This window comes from Macaca nemestrina, chromosome 4, assembly GCF_043159975.1.
Source record: "Macaca nemestrina isolate mMacNem1 chromosome 4, mMacNem.hap1, whole genome shotgun sequence".
Taxonomy (NCBI): Eukaryota; Metazoa; Chordata; class Mammalia; order Primates; family Cercopithecidae; genus Macaca; species Macaca nemestrina.
This window is the reverse complement of record NC_092128.1, coordinates 92,485,067-92,504,786: the sequence shown is the minus strand read 5'-3', so window position 1 is coordinate 92,504,786 and position 19,720 is coordinate 92,485,067. Positions and strand designations below refer to the sequence as shown.

At 39.0% G+C, this 19,720-nt stretch overlaps 1 protein-coding gene across 1 annotated transcript in view; it reads right to left on the bottom strand.

The window, feature by feature from the left end:
- The window catches only part of LOC105475674 (dynein axonemal heavy chain 11), a 373,683-nt gene that overhangs the window by 132,116 nt on the left and 221,847 nt on the right, over positions 1 to 19,720 (bottom strand). The window contains exons 55-57 of the mRNA XM_071094928.1: positions 16,822 to 16,983; positions 8,483 to 8,716; positions 2,824 to 2,970 (exon numbers count right to left, since the gene is read on the bottom strand). Of these exons, the coding sequence (XP_070951029.1) occupies positions 2,824 to 2,970; positions 8,483 to 8,716; positions 16,822 to 16,983 (543 nt within the window). The remainder of the gene's footprint in view (positions 1 to 2,823; positions 2,971 to 8,482; positions 8,717 to 16,821; positions 16,984 to 19,720) is intronic.

Sequence of the window (19,720 nt, the reverse complement as noted above, 5' to 3'; positions counted from 1 at the left end):
AGTGGAAGTAATCACGGAGAAAAGATCACGTGAGGACACAGCAGAAGGCAGCCATCTGCAAGTCACAGAAAGAGAAACCTAACTTACCAATACTTTGATCTTGGACTTCCAGCCTCCAGAACTTGGAGAAAATAAACTTCTACTGTTTAAGCCTCCCAATCTCCCAAAAGACCCCATGTGGTATTTTTGTCATGGCAGCCTTGGCAAGCTGACACAGTACACTTATCAGCCTTTGGATTGTAAGAATTTCCTTATGATCCTCTAAAACCCAGGCCCACCCACATTCAGGACAGAAACACACACAAAAACTGATAGCCATTCCAAATCAAGATTGATGCTCAACTTTTGAAGCGATGATATTAGCGCTTCAATTTAGAAGGTGCCTCTACTCATGAAGGTTTACACTCCACTCAAGGGAGAACACAGTTGGAAAGCAATCAGAGAATTCTTAGCATTTTAGAATTTGGAGCTGAGAAGCCAAACCAAGGTGGAAGAAGAACTAATTTTCACAGGCTTGATGATGCTTGTGTCACTTGAAGTCATTGCTGGCAATGCCAGTGGTTCAAATTGCCCTTGATTACCTTATAGATTTGAAGCAATGATTTCAACCTGCTTCTCTACATGGGCTGTCGAGGTTCACGGCAAGACATTCTCTAACCCCAACATTAGTTTAGTCATATTAAACGTGGCTGTGTACTTTGTGAGCTGTGAAGCATTACTTTTAAATTAGTGCCTATGTTTGAAGACTTGAGACCCCAATTTCATAGGACCAGAAACAGTCCATATTCACCCCCTTTAGTATGGCATAGCATAGTATCTAGCACATTGCTGAACATATGACAAATGTGAGCCCACAGCAGGGACTCAGGTGTTGATGAATTTCTAGATGCTTCCTAGTTTAATTACGAAAGAACTTTCTTCCATGAATACCTAATTTACAGTAGTTCCTTCCCACCATCATGTCTCTCTACTTGATTTTCATCAGAGCACCTATCTCGATATATCCAGCTTCTCAATGTGTGACTTGTCTCCTGTCAGTCTTTTCCATTGCAATGTAATCTACACGAGAGCACCCTGCTTGTGAAATATCCCTAATAGTCTACAACAGTGCCTGGTGAAAAAATAGACGTTAATATTTGTTATTTATAATTAAATTAAGCTCCAATGAAAATGCTTAGAAGTATTATTTTTATGTCTTGGTATGGATTAAACATAAAAAATAGTATGTGCCTTCTTTGTGTTTGAAGTTCACTAAACAACCTGTCAGATGAGTTCTAATTTGCTAAAACTTCTTTCTCCTTTTATGAGGGAAATTTTTCCTTAAGAATTCACATGTAAAAATGCAAAAAAACCCCTCTTTATATTTTAAGTTTCCAAAAGTATCTGTGATGATAAGTTATGATATAATAACCACTAGAACATCACACGTTTATGTAATACCTGAAAAATACTCCCTGGGTAGAATTAGCTCATGGTGATTGTATCATGTGTGATAACTAATTGCTCAATGTAATAATATACTTTGTCTTTTTTGCTCCTCTTTGATGGAGAATGGGGTCTCATTATGTTGTCCAGGCAGGTTTCGAACTCCTGGGCTGAAGCAATCCTCCTGCCTCTGCTTCCCTAAGTGCAGGGATTACAGGCATTAGCCACTGTGCCCAGTCCAATAATATACTTTTAAGGACATTCTCCACTTATCTGCAACTCAACAGAAACATTTACAACTCAAATTAGGAATTTTATGCCCGCTGATCACATAGGGCGTGCCAAATGTGTCTTATCTTCAATTTTAAATGCCATAATCTTATTTCTTAAAACTGTCTGTTTACAGTTTTGATGTTCAACAAACTTTTCAACTCTTTAGTTGTGCAAGGAAGACACGCTCAATACACATTGGAAAAAAAGAAAAACAACTCAATTGTATATGAATGGCAACACCACTAGAAAAACTCACATATTTTCAGGTAACCTAAAAGGTAAGAAAAATGGCATAATCACTACCGATTCAATGGCTGTGAGAATGTTAGCAACTTACAACTTTTTATTAATTAGGCCCTGATTATAATCTTTTTTCTAAAATAAGAAATTTTTACTTTAAACATATACACTCAATTTTTAAATAAATATGTATTAAATTTTTTGTTTACTATGGTATTTCTTTTGAGAAATCAGATGTACAAAACTATGTCTTCCATTTGTAGCTGATGTTTTGGTAAAAGAAGATGACAAAAGACATTGTATTTATTTCAGAATTGCTAGAAACCTGAGTAGAAAGCAAGCAGAATCTATATAATGTTAAAAGGAATTATTTCCAACAATAAAACATAATACAGAATGCCAGGGCCTCAATCGAATCAAAAAGAACAAATTTAGCTTAGGACTTAATAATAAACTCCAGTTGTATTATTAAAATGCAAAATTTGAAAACCATCTTGCAAAGTGATGGAATGGGCTTTGTTAACAATTGAGTTGTTCAATTTGCCTAAAAAGTGGAAACCTTTAAAAACCTCAGAGATGACTTCCTGACCTTTACTGTAATACAAATAGGCCTGATGTTCAAGATCCACATCCATTATATGCTTGAATGAGCTCAGTATTTATTGTTCTTTCATATCATTAAAAGAGCTAAAAGGTTGGGGAAATGCATAATGTAAAGAAAGGTCAAGTGGTAATCATGGTGTGAAATGCTGTTACATGTGTAACTATAATAATTCTTTAGACTTTACGCTCCCTGGAGAGGAAGTTGTTCAAAATTGTTCACCTACCAAGGTTTATTTTGTGCTAAATATAGCTCAGTACTCTAAATGGTGGAATTAGCCTGACCTTTCGCTCCTCAGCATCAGCCACAGTCTTTTCCCGGCTCACTTTCTCCGTCTGAAGGCCGATCTTTGTGATCAGAGCTTCCGCATCGTGATTTCTCAGTTGCAACTCGGCTTCTTGAGAGGCAAGTCTGGCTTTTAGATCTCCCACCTAAAGCAAAAGTCCGACGTCACTGGCCTTGTTCACAACAAATCCCAGGTAGAGCTTATGATTGGGAATGAATTCAGGGATTCCTAACAATTTGTATCTTGCATCTGTCTCTACCCTGATTTTCACTGTCTTCTGATTTGCACAAATGCAGCCACATTGCTTTTCTCCACGTGAGAACAAACAGAATATTTTCCAATGATTTTGCAGGACATATAATTATTTTTTGTCAGTACTAAGAGGTTGAGTCGGGAAGTTGCTCTTCCCTCTGTCTGACCGCATGCTCCTCCAGCCATGTCTGCTTTTGGGTTCTAGGCAGCTCGGGCTCAAGGAAGCAGAGGTCGTGGGAAGACATACTTGGTCACGACCTGGAAGAACTATGCCTCTTCACTGTCCAACAGAAGGTTGCTGGAGGCTTCAGTAAGTTGAAGACATGAATACTCCTTGCCTGACTGCAGATTAATTGGCTGCATATTAAAATGCCCACTGTGGCCGCGGCGGTGGCTCACGCCTGTAATCCCAGCACTTTGGGAGGCCGAGTCGGGCGGATCACGAGGTCAGGAGATCGAGACCATCCTGGCGAACATGGTGAAACACCATCTCTACTGAAAATACAAAAAACTTAGCTGGGCGTGGTGGCGGGTGCCTGTAGTCCCAGCTTCTAGGGAGGCTGAGGCAGGAGAATGGCGTGAACCCGGGAGGCGGCGGAGCTTGCAGTGAGTGGAGATCGCGCCACTGCACTCCAGCCTGGGCGACAGAGCGAGAGTCCCGTCTCAAAAAAAAAACCACACACACATAAAATGCCCACTGATAGGTCTCACCTCTTCCCATCAAATGGAAAATGGCCCTCTTGATTTTTTTCACCTCATTGATGATCGTGAAGCTAACCCAATATTCAACTTAATACCTACTAAGAAGAGCAAACCGTGTGTTTGAGGTATTACTATGCTGTGGCCAAAACTCAGTGAGCTTCAGGGACATAAATGTCTCCCATTGGTCTATCACTAAATAACCTTACTGAGCTCTTGGAGAACTTAGCCTTCCAAGGAATCCATAAATTCATCTGCTAAAAAGAACCGTCCACTTTTTTGAGCTAAAATTTCATTAGGTTCAGAAGGCATTACTAGGTTCCTCAGTTTGAAGGTCATGTAACTAAAAGCAGAAGTGAGGTAATAGAGAAAAAGACATGACTCAGTTCTCAGAAATATCTGAAAGCAGCTTTATACATCACAATAATTCTCTCTTCATTACATTTCTCTTCCAAAAGTGTAAGTATTACCATTTTTAAAAATCACAGCAGCAAAGAACAATCATAACCATTTATTTTAACTCAATTGCTAAAGACATTTCAGTGGTTTCATCTTGTGGAACAACATCCCATTACTATATCCAAGTAATCTTGTAGTTTCCATCCAACACAGTATATTCACACTCTACCTAAAAAGCGTGATTACTACTATGACTGCTACTTGTACTATTATAGATTAAGCTATGACTGATTTTTCAGCCTCTCTATGAATTCAGGGTAACTTTGCATACTGACATGCCTCTCCATTCTTTTTAGCCATATGAAACTAGTGTTATGTTAGGCCATAGTCAAAAGAATCATCCATCAGGAAAATGCAAGTAAAAACACACCTATTAGAATGGGTAAAACAAAAATCAGAGATACCACCAAATTATTGCAAAGAAGCTGAGAAACTGGCTCTCTCATACACTGCTGGTAGTAATGTATAATGTCACAGCCATTCTGGAAAGTATTTGCCTGTTTTCTATAAATGTAAACATGCAAGTACCAAACAATTCATTTTTGGTCATTTGTGGATTTATGTCTACAAAAAGAAACCTATACATGAGTATTCATAACAGCTTTATTTATAATAGCCAAAACCCAGAAATAACCCAGATGCCCTTCAGTGGTTGAATGGTTAAATTGTGCTACTTCCATTCTGTGGAATACTATTCAATAAAAAAGGACAAATTATGGATACACCTAATACCTTGGCTGGATCTCAGGGAAATTATGCTGAGTGAAGAAAACCAATAACCAAAGGTTACATATTTTATGACTCCATTTGTATAGCATTTTTGAAATGACAAAATTACAGAAATGGAGAATAGATTTGTGATGGCCAGGAACTAGGATTCAGGAGGTGGGGAGGAAGTGGGGGTGACGTAGGTGTGGTTATAAAATGGTAACATGGAATATTTCTGTAGATGGAACTTTTCTGTGTCTTGACTGTGTGAGCACCCAGACCTACAAGTGATAAAACTGCATAAAACTAAACACACACACACACACACACACACACACGTACAAGTAAAACAGGAAATCTGAATAAGGTCTGTGGATTGTACCAATGCCATTTTCCTGGTTTTGACATTGTACTAGTTATGCAGGATGAACCTACCATTGAACCCATAAGATGTGACAGGGACCTGTCTGTAGTATGTTTTGTAATTTCTTCTCAATCTATTATCATCTCAAAATAGAAATAAAGCAAAAAGAATCACCCAAGAGACTAGGACAAAATTATGTTATTTCAAGCCCTAATTTCAGTTTCTAAGGAAGCTGTTAACTCTGAAATATTCAAAGTGACTGAAGCTGTGGAAGCAAGGCTTTATCTACGAAGAAAGGTCACTAGGACTATCTGTGATGACCTAAGCTGACTTCTAGAGAGAGGTTATTTGGCTATAAAAGGGGCTTACAGCTTTACTGTAAAGAATGAGCATTGCTAAGGTTTTCAAATGACATGGCATTCCTTAAGGCAGACCCTTAGAGGATGCATGCCCCAATATATAGGCATTACGCTTTTCATACAACCTGATCTTACGCTATATGGCTCTCCAATTCTCCACATAGGAAACCACCCTTCCTTTTTATAACCCACTTATTTCTAAAACTGTCATGTAGCTGTTGAATATTCCAACCACGTTTTTGATATTAGGAGCATTCTATGCACAAATACCTAATGAAAAGAAATCACCGTCAGTCTTTCCATCAAGACTTCATGTGTCAATCAAGACATCTTGTGTCTATAGACTTTCTGCCTGGGGTTCTTAGCTAAGAGGGAGTAAAGAGACTCAAGCAGCCCTGGACTTGGCAGACACAGTGAATTAGTACTCCCTTCTCCTGCTCCTCTCCTATCCCCTTGACTCATCAATATATAACTGAGGTGATTATTAAGAAATCACAGTCTCTCTCCTCTTCTTTTTTCCTATGGCTGAGATGCTGCCACCACTGCAATGGTTCAGGATGGTACCCCACTTGCTTTTAGCTCTGTCATTTGGGAAAACAACCCTTTAAGTATGGCACAAGCACTTTGCCAAGGATGCCCCCACAGTATTGAAAGCTCAGTTTGGGTGACAACACTATCATTTCCTGATAGTGGGCAAAGTCAACAGGTTCAGTTTGGGATGACATTCAAAGGGATATAAATGCTTTGTGACACAGAGCTCCTTCCTTGTCTTATTTAGCACAACAAGACTCCAGGGAAAATCTTTCTTACAGAAAGCCGTCTTGATTTAAATGAGATAGACAGATAGAAGAAAACAGACATGGAGAGGGGCAAAAGACAAGAAAGTAAAATAAAGTGTGAATAAAAAGAATCAGGAAAGACAGACTTTTTTATTTTTTATTTATTTATTTATTTTTTTAAGACAGGGTCTTGCTCTGTTGCTCAGGTTGGAGTTGAGTGACCCAATCAGCACACTGTAACGTCAAACTTTTGGGCTCAAGGGATCCTCCTGCCTCAACCTTTCAAGAGGCTGGGTGTACAGGTGTGCGCCACCATGCTCGGCTCATTTAAAAAAATTTTGTGGAGATTGGGTCTCATTTTGTTGTCCAGGCTGGTCTCAAACTCCTGGACTCAAGCAATCCTCCCCCTTCAGCCTCCCAAAGTGCTGGGATTAAAAGTGTAAGCCACCATGCCTGGCCTAGATAGGCATTCTTTGAGAGGAAAGGAGAAGGTGCACAAATATGGATATGCTATTTGTGGGTTTCCTAGTAACTATTCTTAATGCCACTTGATCCCAACCATCCTGGAAACCTCCTCACTCTGGTTTCTCTTTCCTAATTGTGGTCCATCTATTCACTATTAGTACAGATCACAGTGTTTTGAACACAGAGTCATTCTCGGTATAGAAAACTAAGAGGGAAAGAGGCAATTGTGCTTTGGCCCAGAGTGACTGAAGGACGTGGCCAGAGAGCCCTTCAGAGTGAAAAGGTGCCCATGTGAAAAGGTGCTCCCTCCTTCGGGTCTCGGTTTATTTCAAGCCTAGCCACAGCTGGGTTACCCAGGCCACTTGGGGAAACCACTGGCCCAATCCTTGTAAAGCATATCAGAGTCTGACCTGACAACATTCACTCTGAGGCCACCAGTATTTCTAGTCTTGAGGTGATCACTAGAGAGAATTCTTCTCACTCCAGCTCTAAGTCCTGGCTGGCTCAGAGAAAGGCTGGGCTACTCTTCAAAGTCTCCAGAGTCTCTCATTCCAATGTCTTCTTTCCAGCCACAGAGAGGCAGCATGGTGCCATGGACAACTCACGAGCATCAGCGCACCACATACCTGGGTCTAAAACCCAACCTCACTGACTCTCTGGCCTTAAACTCTTCACGCCTCATATATAAAATTATAGTAGCAACACCTACTTCATGAAATCCTTTATTTTTTAACAACTAAATAATGATGATATGTGTACAGAACCACACATGATTAACATCCTGTGCTGATTCTCTCCTGATTTACCCCTGCAAGTTAGAGACGTCACCCTTTGAGGGAGCAGGGGCCTTAGGACTGAGGACACAGATGAGCCTGGACACTTTTATCTCAGAGAGCTGGTGGCTAAGAGGAGCAGACCAGTCACTAAAGTAGGAGAAACGACTCTACTTTGGGATCTCGCCACAGTCATTAGCCAGAAAATGATGCCTTCACTGGAGGTTGAGAATCTGAGACCAAAAAAGATACTGGTCCATCCTAGGATGATAAAAACTTTGACGACAAGTGCCGTGCACTGAAGAAGTCACAGACAAGTGAGGCAATCGGCTGTGTCTGCTCCTTCAGTATTCCACACTGCCTTGCACTGAGTCAGGCCGGGAAGAGAAGGCTTCTCCCTAATCCAGCTGTGACACAGTAATCAGCCAACTCCATTGTAGGCTTTGGAAAGCAGTAGCAGTGTGTTCTTGGTGTCATGAAACTGTAAATTTCACCAGTTGGCATCTTATAGAAATGGATTTGGGGGGAGGGGGGAGGGATAGCATTAGGAGATATACCTAATGTAAATGACAAGTTAATGGGTGCAGCACAGCAACATGGCACATGTATACATATGTAACAAACCTGCACGTTGTGCACATGTACCCTAGAACTTAAAGTATAATAATAATAATAATAATAATAAAAAAATAAAAAAATAAATAAATAAATAAATGGATTTAGTAGTGCTTCAAAAGGAAATATATTTTTCTATTAAACAGCATAAATGTCACTCAGTAATAACACATCCTGGTCATACCTGAGAGGCTGTGGTTTTTAGTTTTTGGATGCCGTTCACCAGATGTTCTTTTTTCTTGGATACCTCATTTTGCTTCTTCTTCAACAGGTTCTTAAACAGTGATATTTGCTCTAGAAAGCTCTTTGGGGTGGTATAGTTGCGCCTTCTCTCATTCCGGTAGTATCTGGTGCTCATTTCATTTACAGTGGTGTGAACATGTGCCATGAAAAGGCTAATAGAGTCTTCGTGCAGTGGCTGAAAACGTAAACATTACAGTTCATGTGAAATCCTTTCAAGTTAAATACAACTAAAAAAAAAAAACAGAAGAAAAATCAAGAAAATGATCATTTTTTTCCTAAAAGTCAGAAAAAGATTATAGTATAACCTAGGAAAACTTATTTAATCTTTAAGCATTATCCACAGGATTTGGGAGATTACAATAAAGCATTCAGCTTGACTAACCTTCTTCTTGCCAAGTAGGACAAAGGGGTTTTATGCGCTCCACATACCAAACGCAAAAGCCAACATATACAGCTCTTCACAACTTGATTTTTATCTACCAAGTGTGTGAAAGAGAAGGTGGAGAAACAGACATGATATCCTGAGAAATATTTCTGCCACTGCTTTCAAACTAAGCTTTAGACAAAGAGAAGCAATAACCCTGCAAAGTCACTGGAAAAAAAAAAAAGCCAAAACTTAGAAACTCACAGTTTTGTGAGAACTCATGTAAACACAAACTGGATAGTAGGGTATAAATGTCACTGCTGCTGGGAGAAAAATGTCATGACCATTTCTATTCTTATTTGGCAAAGAAAACCCACAAAAGAGCAACTCTCCTTCAGTGAGTTACTGGAAGACCCCCCACTATACATTCCTTCTATTTTGTCCTCTATGACTTCTGAAGTAGTTAACTTTTTAATTTGTGGAGTCACATCTCCCTCATTTTAATGATTATTTATTGCATTCTGTACAAGATGAACCAGGTTCAATTAATCAAGGGAAGCCTAAAAATCAATTAATATGAATTAAATGAGCTACACCAACTCTTAGGAAAGTCACACATAATTTACCAAAGTGTTGTCAATAATGCCCAGACATCTTTGGGAAAACTGCACACAAGTGGCTGGTGATGCAGTTAAACGTTTCAAACCTGCACCATTAATATTACAAGCAGAGGGGTGAGGAGAGATAGGTCAATTCTTGTTGGTGAAAAACAACTGCTCCTGAACAATGTCTTTAAACAATCAACTTTCCAACATCATGACAAATTCCCGAGTGGGTTTAAAATACCTCCATATTGGATTGTGCTGCGTATTAAAAATCCATCTCACCAGTAACTGAAATAATGTATTACTAAAACAAAAGTTAAAAATAATGTGATATAAATTCTGAATATTCTTGGTTTCTAGTGGACCCTATTGATACAAATATATTTCCAAATGGTGGACTCAGAAAAATAAAATTTATGAAGAAGTTTATATAAACTTCATATAAATCATAATTCTTTGGAGACTTTATTTTTACAAGAGCTTGACTTCACTACAGACATGTGCAGGAATTTAACCTGTCCTGTCTTGTTTTAATGGGAACTAAAGGTACATACATACCTTTCTACAATATAGATAAATAATTCCTCAGCCAAGTGTAACCTCCTTACAGGAAGAAAAAAAAAAAAAGAAAGAAAGAAAGAAAGAAAGAAAAAAAACCACTCTGGCCTCTGCCCAGCCATGATCCTTATGAGGAGGCTCCTTGGAGGCGCTGAAAGCTCTCTTTAACAACAGTTTCATTTGTAAATCGGGGATGGAAGAAGTGGTTTCCGGTAGAGCTGAAAGTGGCCCGAGACAACTTGTCTCAATGGGGTAAAATAACTATTGTTATCGGGCTTAACAAAATGGCACAGCATGGGAGACTCGCTGAGCCAGGGAGCAGCTGGTTGTAATTCACACTGTTTTTCAGAAAACTCTAATCGTTCCAGAACAGACCTCTTTGATGACTGGTCTTCCCTGCATTCTCAATTTGTCACTTTCTCTTATGATAAGGTCAGTAGTGACAGCACTTCCTGACATTAACAGCTGTGGCTTTTAAAAGGGTCATTGTAGAACTACTAATTGCAGTAATTTCATTAGCATAAATTATTTATTCTGCCATTCATTTATCTCGGTTTTTTTTTTTTTTTTTTTTTTTTTTTGGTGGGGGGCGTGGGGGAGAGTTGAGAGGAGCTGCTGCTGGTGCCGCTGCAGCGAGGGCTACACAATGCTGTATTTTTCACTTGGAGAGACGTGAGGGGAGAATATCATTCCTGCTAGATTTGGCCTCTTAATAAAAACCAGTTGATAACCATTTATAGTCATTTAGCAGCTAATCATGATGATGGCAAAAATAAAAATAAGCAGAGTGCCAGTATTGAATGGTTATAAACTCAAGGTTTCCTCACTAAGATGTTCTGGAAAGTGATGCTGTCTCCAACGCATAATCAAATGCAAAGATGAAACTGCTTTTCCCCACATTAAGAAAATGTGTTTAATTTCTACTCTCTCAGTTGGCTTACTGTAAACACAAAAACATAAACAGATCTCTGCTATTTGGTGTGACAGTTCTCGGGCAGTCGTAGTCTCTGCCACACCGAGTACTCCAGCCACCTGGCTCTTCAAGCAAGTGCCAGTATATTCCTCTTGAAAATGACAAATAGCAGAGTGGAATGTAAACCAATACCCAGAGGTCAGCACTAAGTCAATTTAGGATTTGATACCTTCCCAAGACCAGTAAAGAAGACTACACTGGTCTGTAATCCTAAATTTGGGCTTTCAAAAGCATTGTATTCAAGGGAGGGAGGGAGGAAGGGCAAAAGAGAAAAGGGCAGGTGAAAGAATCTACTTTCTCTCTATTTGAAGTTTAACTTGGGACAATTTTGTCACATTAAATGCCATATACCTACAGTAAGTCTTGAACATTTTTCTCAGAAATTATTTCTGTGTTAATTTTTAAATATGTCAAACTGATGTGCTATACAATCTATCTGATCTTCTTGCTCCTTTTAGGGTTGGTAAAAGAATATATTAATAAGATATTTGTGGTTTTTGATGGCTTATAAAAGAAAACTCACTAATGCATAAAATGAGCAGTGTTGCATTTTAACACTTGTCCTAAGCTGTTCATAGCTGTTTCACTCTGAGAAGAAGATTCTGGAGGGAGCCAGGGACACAGGGTTTGAATCCTAGGACCTGGGCTAGATTTCCAGTTCTGAAAAATCTAGTAAGATACTGCATACCCTCCTGTACTTCTTCCTGCCCACAACATTGCTCCTTTAAAAATTCTGTTTCCTTTCTTCTTTTAGCAGGAACTGGCTGAGCATCCCTAATCCGAAAATTCAAAATCTGAAATCCTCCAAAAGCCAAAACTTTTTGAGTGCGAACTTAACACTACAAATGGAAAATTCCACATGTGACCTCATGTAATGGGTCACAGTCAAAACTTTGCTTCATGCACAAAATTATTCAAAATCTTATATAAAATTACATTCGGACTATGTGCATAAGGAGTATATAAAACAAAAATGAATTTTGTGTTTAGATTTAGGTCCCATCCCCATGATATCTCATTATGTAAATGCAAATATTCCAAAATAAAAAAAATCTGAAACCCAAAATATTTCTGGTCCCAAGTATTTTGGATAAGGGATACTCAACCTGTATCAGTTCTGCTGCTGTGGTAGAAGTAGCACCAACAGCAGTTGCAGTAAGATTACTACCATTACACAGGGCAGCGACAAGTGTTAAATGTAGCACCAAGTACAATTTTCTAAATCGTGTGCTGTTTTTTTGTTCTGAGTTATCTGGTGAGTGCATTATATTGTTATTTGCTTATGCTTTTTGTATCTTGCCTTTAATTCTGGAGCTCAACTACTGGTCAGAGGCAAGACAAAGTCCAACAGAAGCCAATAATTTCCTAGGTGAGTTTTCAGTCATTGAAAAAGGTACCTTCAATGGTTCTCTGCCAGAAAGTTAAAACAAAGAAGCAATTGAAGACTCAGGAGGAGTGGAGGAAAAATGAAATCCAGGCCGGGCGCAGTGGCTCATGCCTATAATCCAGCACTTTGGGAGGTGTAGGCAGGCAGATCACCTGAGGTCAGGAGTTTGAGATCAGCCTGGGCAACATGGCGAAACCCGTCTCTACTAAAAATACAAAAATTAGCAGGGCGTAGTGGTGTGCACCTGTGGTCCCAACTACTCAAGAGGCTGAGGCAGGAGAATCACTTGAACCCGAGAGGCAGAGGTTTCAGTGAGCCGAGATCGCGCCACTGTACTCCAGCCTGGGTGACAGAGTGAGACTCCGTCTCAAAAAAAGGAAAGAAAGAAAAAAAAAGAAATCCAGCTGCCTCTTTTATAGCAAGAGGACAAAGCAGGAGATGGTGTGAATGGTGTGGTTGCTTCTGGTGAGGCCAGCACCTAGAGAAAAGCCTCAAAACTACAAACTTACAGTGACAGCTCCATTTAAGTCAATTACACTTTCAGCTGAATATGCATGTCCAGATTCCTAGGGAGCTACAAAATCTGGACCCTACTTATGAGGTCGAGGCCTGAAGAATGGGGAAGGATGTTTACAACTACTTGGGTCTTTCCTCAGCCATCTGAAGGTATGCTTAAGCCTGGGCAAGACTGCATTCATTAGGAATTATTTCAAAAATCCAGAGCTGGCAGCCAGTGAGAGGTTCTTCTACATGGATGTGCACCTCCCGCATGCTCTGGTCACAGACAGGACTGGGTTGGTAAGAGGGCCTGATGGAACCGTGCCAGGCCCAGACACAAGTCTTAGAAGATTTAGGCAGAATCAAGATAAATTTGGTTGCATTTGTTTTTGTCTTAATATTTTTAAATGGCTTCAATATTCCTTAGAATGAGAATTATTTTCCTCAAATTCACACAATTTCTATTGCATAAGGTTATCTTTCTACTTTTTATTCATATTGAATAATCCTAATTTATATTTCAAGGAAAGAACTGTGCTTAAAGTCATTAATATAATAGAAACTCTGCTAATATAGCTATCACTGACAAAATGTTGTTTTATACCCTTTGTGTTTGGCATGCCATTTTAAAAATGAATTTACAGACCATTGGAGAAACAAGTCTTTAAATATAGCAGTAAAATAACTGTCCTCTTAGAGTGGACTTTCTCACAATCAGTTGTGGAAAACAGTAGTAAAATATTTCCTTCACAAGCTACCAAACTCTTCAACAATTGAAGGGGTGATTGCATGGGGAATAACTGCTTTTCCCTGAAAAAGCTGATGATACAGAGTTTGTGTCATTACTTTTAAGTGGCACCACATAAGGACAGAGGATTTTAACTCATTGGTTGGTCAACATGCCCCCAAAAGATGACCTCTTTCACCTTGCTCAGATCTACTCTACACCATCCAACACACATCTCACTCCTTCACCAGACAGCTCACTGTTTCATTTCCATTCAGTAACTTCTCCTTTCATCTGGCCCCACTTTCAAAGATGTTTATGATTCATTTTACCTTGAAAAGCAAAAACATCACTTGTTTTTCAACACCCCGGCTTCTCTTGAATTTTCGTTGTAGAACCCATGTAGTAATCACCAAGGTCTTCACCCAATTCTCTCTCCAATGAGCTTCTCACAGCCTTTCCAACACTGTGGCCAGGTTTACCCAGAGGGCTTTTCCTTCTCTCCCTCCTTACACACCTCCTCCCATCTCCATTTCAAAATCGCCTTGGAGAGGTAGCGTGTGTTGACAAAGTCTTCAGATAAACACAAGTGTCAAACTGTTTCGGTCATTACTTGTCAGCTGTCATTTAGTTCAATATTAGGCAAGAGAAAAATAGCACAAACATTTATTTAGATGCAGTCAACCCATACCCCTGGGTGCTGAGTGTGTACTGATGGAAAATTACATGTCAACACACACAAAACTGCTTGCCTTTAATGAATCCTTTCTCTGTGGCCAAAGGTGGTCACCTTGTATAAGTACCTTACGCTCAGCAAATGAGGTCAATAATTAAGAAGTGCCTAAATTATGCCAATAACTTTCAGTCTTAAAAAAGGAAATTAAGACTAAAAGAGTGATCAAATTGTGCTCATTCAAAAAACTTAAAAACTGTTTTTGACCTCTACAGAAAAGACACCACACGTTTTTAGAAGACCATGGACACATTGTACTCTGAATTAGAATTATTGCTCCTGCGCAACAAATTAGGAAGGTGGGGAAGTTAAATAAGCACCTTGCACTGAAATGAAATCATCTAATTTGTTTTGAGGCACAATTCAGTTCATCAGAAATGGTAAAGTGCTTTTAAAATTCCTATTTGGCGCTCAGCATCCTATAGGAGGCGTTATGACACCATCAGATGGAGCTTAGCACCTGACGGGAGCCCTCTGCACTTAACATGATGCAAGTCCTGCCTCATCCAGCAGATGTCAACGGTCACTGGCATATCAAAGCTCCTTTAGCTGTTTTCAAAGCGGCGCCCACCTGGACAAGAAAAAGCCTGCAAAGAGCAGCAAAGGGAAGGAACTTCAAAAGGCACTGTGCCAAATGCCAACTTAAACCATGCTACTAGCTCTAATTTCCTACCATTTGAGAAAGCAACATGCAGAAACAAAGTGCTCTGGTCCCTTTCTCTTCCTTACCAAACCAGCCTGATAAAACAGAACGTTGCTATTGGAAGATACATACTGACTCTCTCCCTGTAATAAAGCAGCATTCTGAACCCTTCTTGTAACTATCACAAGATAAAATGATGCCCTAGAGAATTCCAGAAATGCAACAGACCTGGAAATTGCATAAGAAATTTGTGTTAATATTTATGACAATTATTTGTCATATTTAATGATTTTCCAGATGTTAGAGTACAAAATGTTCCTGGCAGACTTTAGAAGAGATAATTTATCATTTTCATTTATTTGTGGAAATGTTTTAAGTGTAAGTGTAGAGGAGAGAAGGAGAGGGGAGGTAGTGGAATATCGTAAAGTTTCTACCATATATATAATATATGTGTATGTGCATATATATATGTATGTGTGTATATATATGTATGTGTATATATGTGTGTGTGTATGTGTGTGTGTGTATATATACATATGTATCTTCCAAGTTAGACATTGCTTGACAGCTCTTCCCTAGCAATCCAGCACCAAATAATTAGATTAATAAACATTTCAGGAAAAGACTAAAGGAGAAGAGGTCTCCCTCCACAAAATTCTGTAGGTATCAGTGAATACCTGCATGTGTACTTACCTCTATAGCTGCTTTTTTTTTTGTAGTAGAAGCAAAGGAAAATGATATTATGAACAATAAAGCTAGCTGCATACAAACAATTAAATATGTAAATATGACCAGGTTTTTAACCATATGGCTGCCGAACGATACAATATACAACAAAATGTAAAAGGATTGTTTTGGAAAGGTGGCAGTTATGCCTTTTGGAGTAAGGGTGGGACTACAATGGGTTGTACCTGTTCATGATAATCTTTCAACTAGAAACAGATATCATTCCTTACATATCTCCAGTTCTGTGTTTGCCTCTGAGAGTCACTTTCAGTGTCTGACCTATTCTAGGAACCTTTCACCTTATCACTCAATGGAATGAGAAGACAAAGCTCCCTGGGAAATGTCCGCAATCACTTTTCCAAGCTATGTAATCAGAGAGGCGCTAGACACGAATAAAACTTCATCTTCAGGAAATCTAAATGATAACCTCATATCTACATCCTTTTTCCCTCTGAATCTGAATGTTTGAAGCTTTTGTTGTTTTGTTTTGTACAACCATTTTAAAATGCCATGGGAGGTACAAATATAACCCATAAATCTGTAAAACCATAAGCAGATCTATTATTTGACTTACTGGTTATGGGATATGGGAGCTATTTTTCAACTATCGATACTATGAAAATAATCACAATTCACTGCCTTACTTGGTTAAGAAGCAAGCAGTGCATGGCTACGGTGACTACATTTCTGTCTGGGCTTTTAGTTTGGACTTAAAGGATTTATAATCAGTAAGTCCCATTATGATTCAAGGAAGTAATGATCCTGAGCTTCCAGTGAGTCAGTGCAGGAGTAAGGACACACTCAAGTGCTGTGTGCAAGTCCATGTTCACACACGTCTGCACATCCTCCTCAATACGTATGGCAAAAAAAAGGTCAGCCATCATATTCCTTAGAATGTAAACTAACGGCTAAGTTTAGCGTCTTAAACAAATCAGGATAACTTTCTGATAGGAGATGTATTTTGGAAAGTACTTATCTACTGAGGATTTTCTGTGTGTGTGTGTGTGTGTGTGTGTGTGAGAGAGAGAGAGAGAGAGAGAGAGAGACGCATGCTGACACAGCATACCTCAATTCCCTTGGTTTCCTCAATGAACCTCCTGCTGACGGAGACCAGAGCCTCCTGCGGCCACGCATGAAACCAGTCAATAGCCGTGCAGTTAACTATGGCTGGGAACTTCCGAGCTCTAACTCTCAGCGTGTGACCAACTGGAGAGAAACACAAAATGATCTGTGGAGACATGGGGGCAAGGCAGAAACAGGCGGGTGATGAGTGAGCAGAGAATTACATTGCAGTCTTAGACAATGAGAGAAAGGAGTGCAGCCAACCGTGACATTAAACTACCCTAAAGCCCTAGAGAGTGGACAGCAACATTAACCTCCTTGCTAATCAAAGTATAAACCTGTCCAAAGAGGCTGCTCAACTGGACACACAGAAACACTGCTGTGTGCTTTCCTTAAAATTTGTCTCTCTGTGCTCAAACATTTTTGATGATTATCATTAATGGGGGGAAATTTTATTCATTTACATTACACAAGTAACATTATAATAAAAAATAAAAATTAAAAAGAAATCACCATGATACAATAATACCAATGTTTTCATCTTCTGTTCCTTCCATTTTGTAATTCATCAGGCTCCATAAAGCTGCATAATACACTTTAAAAACAATGTTTTATCATCTTTAATGTTTATGTTTCCATTTAAAATGAAATAATCTACGTGAGCTCCCACTTCAGATTTTTAAAGGAATTAAAAATTCTGTTTATACTATGACACTCATCAAGAAAAAAAATCAGTTTAAACATTCTCCTGCTGATAATTTTTTAAGTTTCTGCTGTAAATCTAAAGCTTTGTATAGTTATGTAACAATTTAAAAGTTGATTTAAATCTAAATATATTTCCATAGTTTTTTTAGGGACACAAGGGATTCTGTCAGGAGTCGCGAGGGTGGCTGTGATGTCTGGCTATGACAGTGGGTCACAGAAACTCAGTGAGAGGAGCACCTGGTCAGCTCCTGTGTGTTTCAGAAGGTTCATCAGAGACACCTTGTGTAAATGCTAAAATAAAGGAGGTGTTTAGTAAGCACCCTTTCCTTCTCTGCTTTTCTTCTCAAGTCCCTGTGTATGTGAGGACACTGGGAAGAGAACTGTCAATCGGGGTAAGGTCTGAGAGGGAGAATCTTGGTTTCCTCTTCTCTAGAAATGGCTCAGACCTGATGATATCAAACCCCGTGGCTGCCTCTAAGTCTCTTAACACTTTGAGATCGGGCAATTGATGAAATAGTTTTTCAAAGGATGTGATTTTTTTTTTTTTACCTACAGCATTAAAAAAATCCATGTCATAAAAAATTCCAGCATATATGAACCCATATAGTATCTCATTTAACAAGTGTTTTATGTTTATTTTATTTGCCATGTGTATTCAACAATTCAAGCTATATAAATATTAAGATCAAAATGTTTTCTTTTATTGTTCAAAAAACATGAGATCTACTCTCTCACATTTTTAAGTGTATGGTACAGTTTTGTTAACTGTAAGCCCAGCATTGTGCAACAGATCTCTAGAACTTTTTCACCTTGCATTACTGAAACTCTACACCCATTGAATGGAATCTCTCTATTTCCCCTCCCTCTAGTTCCTGGTAATCACCATTCAACTTTCTGTTTCTAGGAGTTTGACTACTCTCAATACTGCACATAAGCAGAATCATACAGTAATTGTCCTGTGACTGGCTTATTTCACTTAGCATGATGTCCTCAAGGTTCATCCATGTTGACATATGACAAGATTTTGTTTTACAGATGAAAATATTCCATTGTGTGTGTGTGTGTGTGTGTGTGTGTGTGTGTGTGTGTATATATCACATTTTCTTTATCTAGTTGTCTGTTGATGGACATTTTTGTTGTTTGCATGTCTCAGCTATTGTGAAGTGAACATAAAAGTGTAGATATCTCTTCAAGATCCTAGTTTCAATGTCCTCGGCTATATACCTAGAAGAGGGATTGCTGGATCTTATGGCAATTCTGTTTTCAATTTTTTTAGGAACCACCAGACTGCTTTCCATAGTAGTTGCAGCATTTTACATTCCCACCAATAGGGCACAAGGGTTCCAATTTCTCCACAGCTTCACCAACACTTATTTTCTGCTTTTGTTTTTTTAATAATGACTATCCTATGTGAGGTGATGCTTCATCATGGTTTTGATTTGCATTCCCTGATTAGTAGGGATGTTGTATATCTTTTCCTATACCTGTTGGACATTTGTATGTCTTTTTTTTTTGGAGACAGAGTCTCGCTCTGTTGCCCAGGCTGGAGTGCAATGGCGCAATCTCAGCTCACCGCAACCTCTGCCTCCTGAATTCAAGTGATTCTCCTGCCTCAGCCTCCTGAGTAGTTGGGACTACAGGTACGTGCCACCACGCTGGGCTAATTTTTGTATTTTTAGTAAAGACAGCGTTTCACTATGTTGGCCAGGCTGGTCTCAAACGCCTGACCTCATGATCCACCCACCTCAGCCTCCCAAAGTGCTGGGATTACAAGTGTGAGCCACCACACCCGGCCTTGTATGTCTTCTTTAGAGATATGTCTACTCAAGTCCTTTGCCCATTTTAAAATCAGATTTTTAAACTTGAATTATAGGAGTTCCTTATATATTTTAAATATTAATTTCTTATCAAATATACAGTTGGCAAATATTTTCTCCCATTTCACATAGGTTGTCTTTCATTCTGTTGATCATTTCCTTTGCTGTATAGAAGCTTTTTAGTTTGATGTAGTACACTTGTCTGTTTTTGCTTTTGTTTCCTGGGATTTTGACGTCATATCAAAGAAACCATTGACAAGATGAATCTTCTGAAGACTTCCCCTATATTACATTTAAGTCTTTAATTTATTTTGAGTTGATTCTTCCATAGGTTGTAATATAAGGTCCAATTTCATTTTTTGCATGTGGTTTAATGGTTTT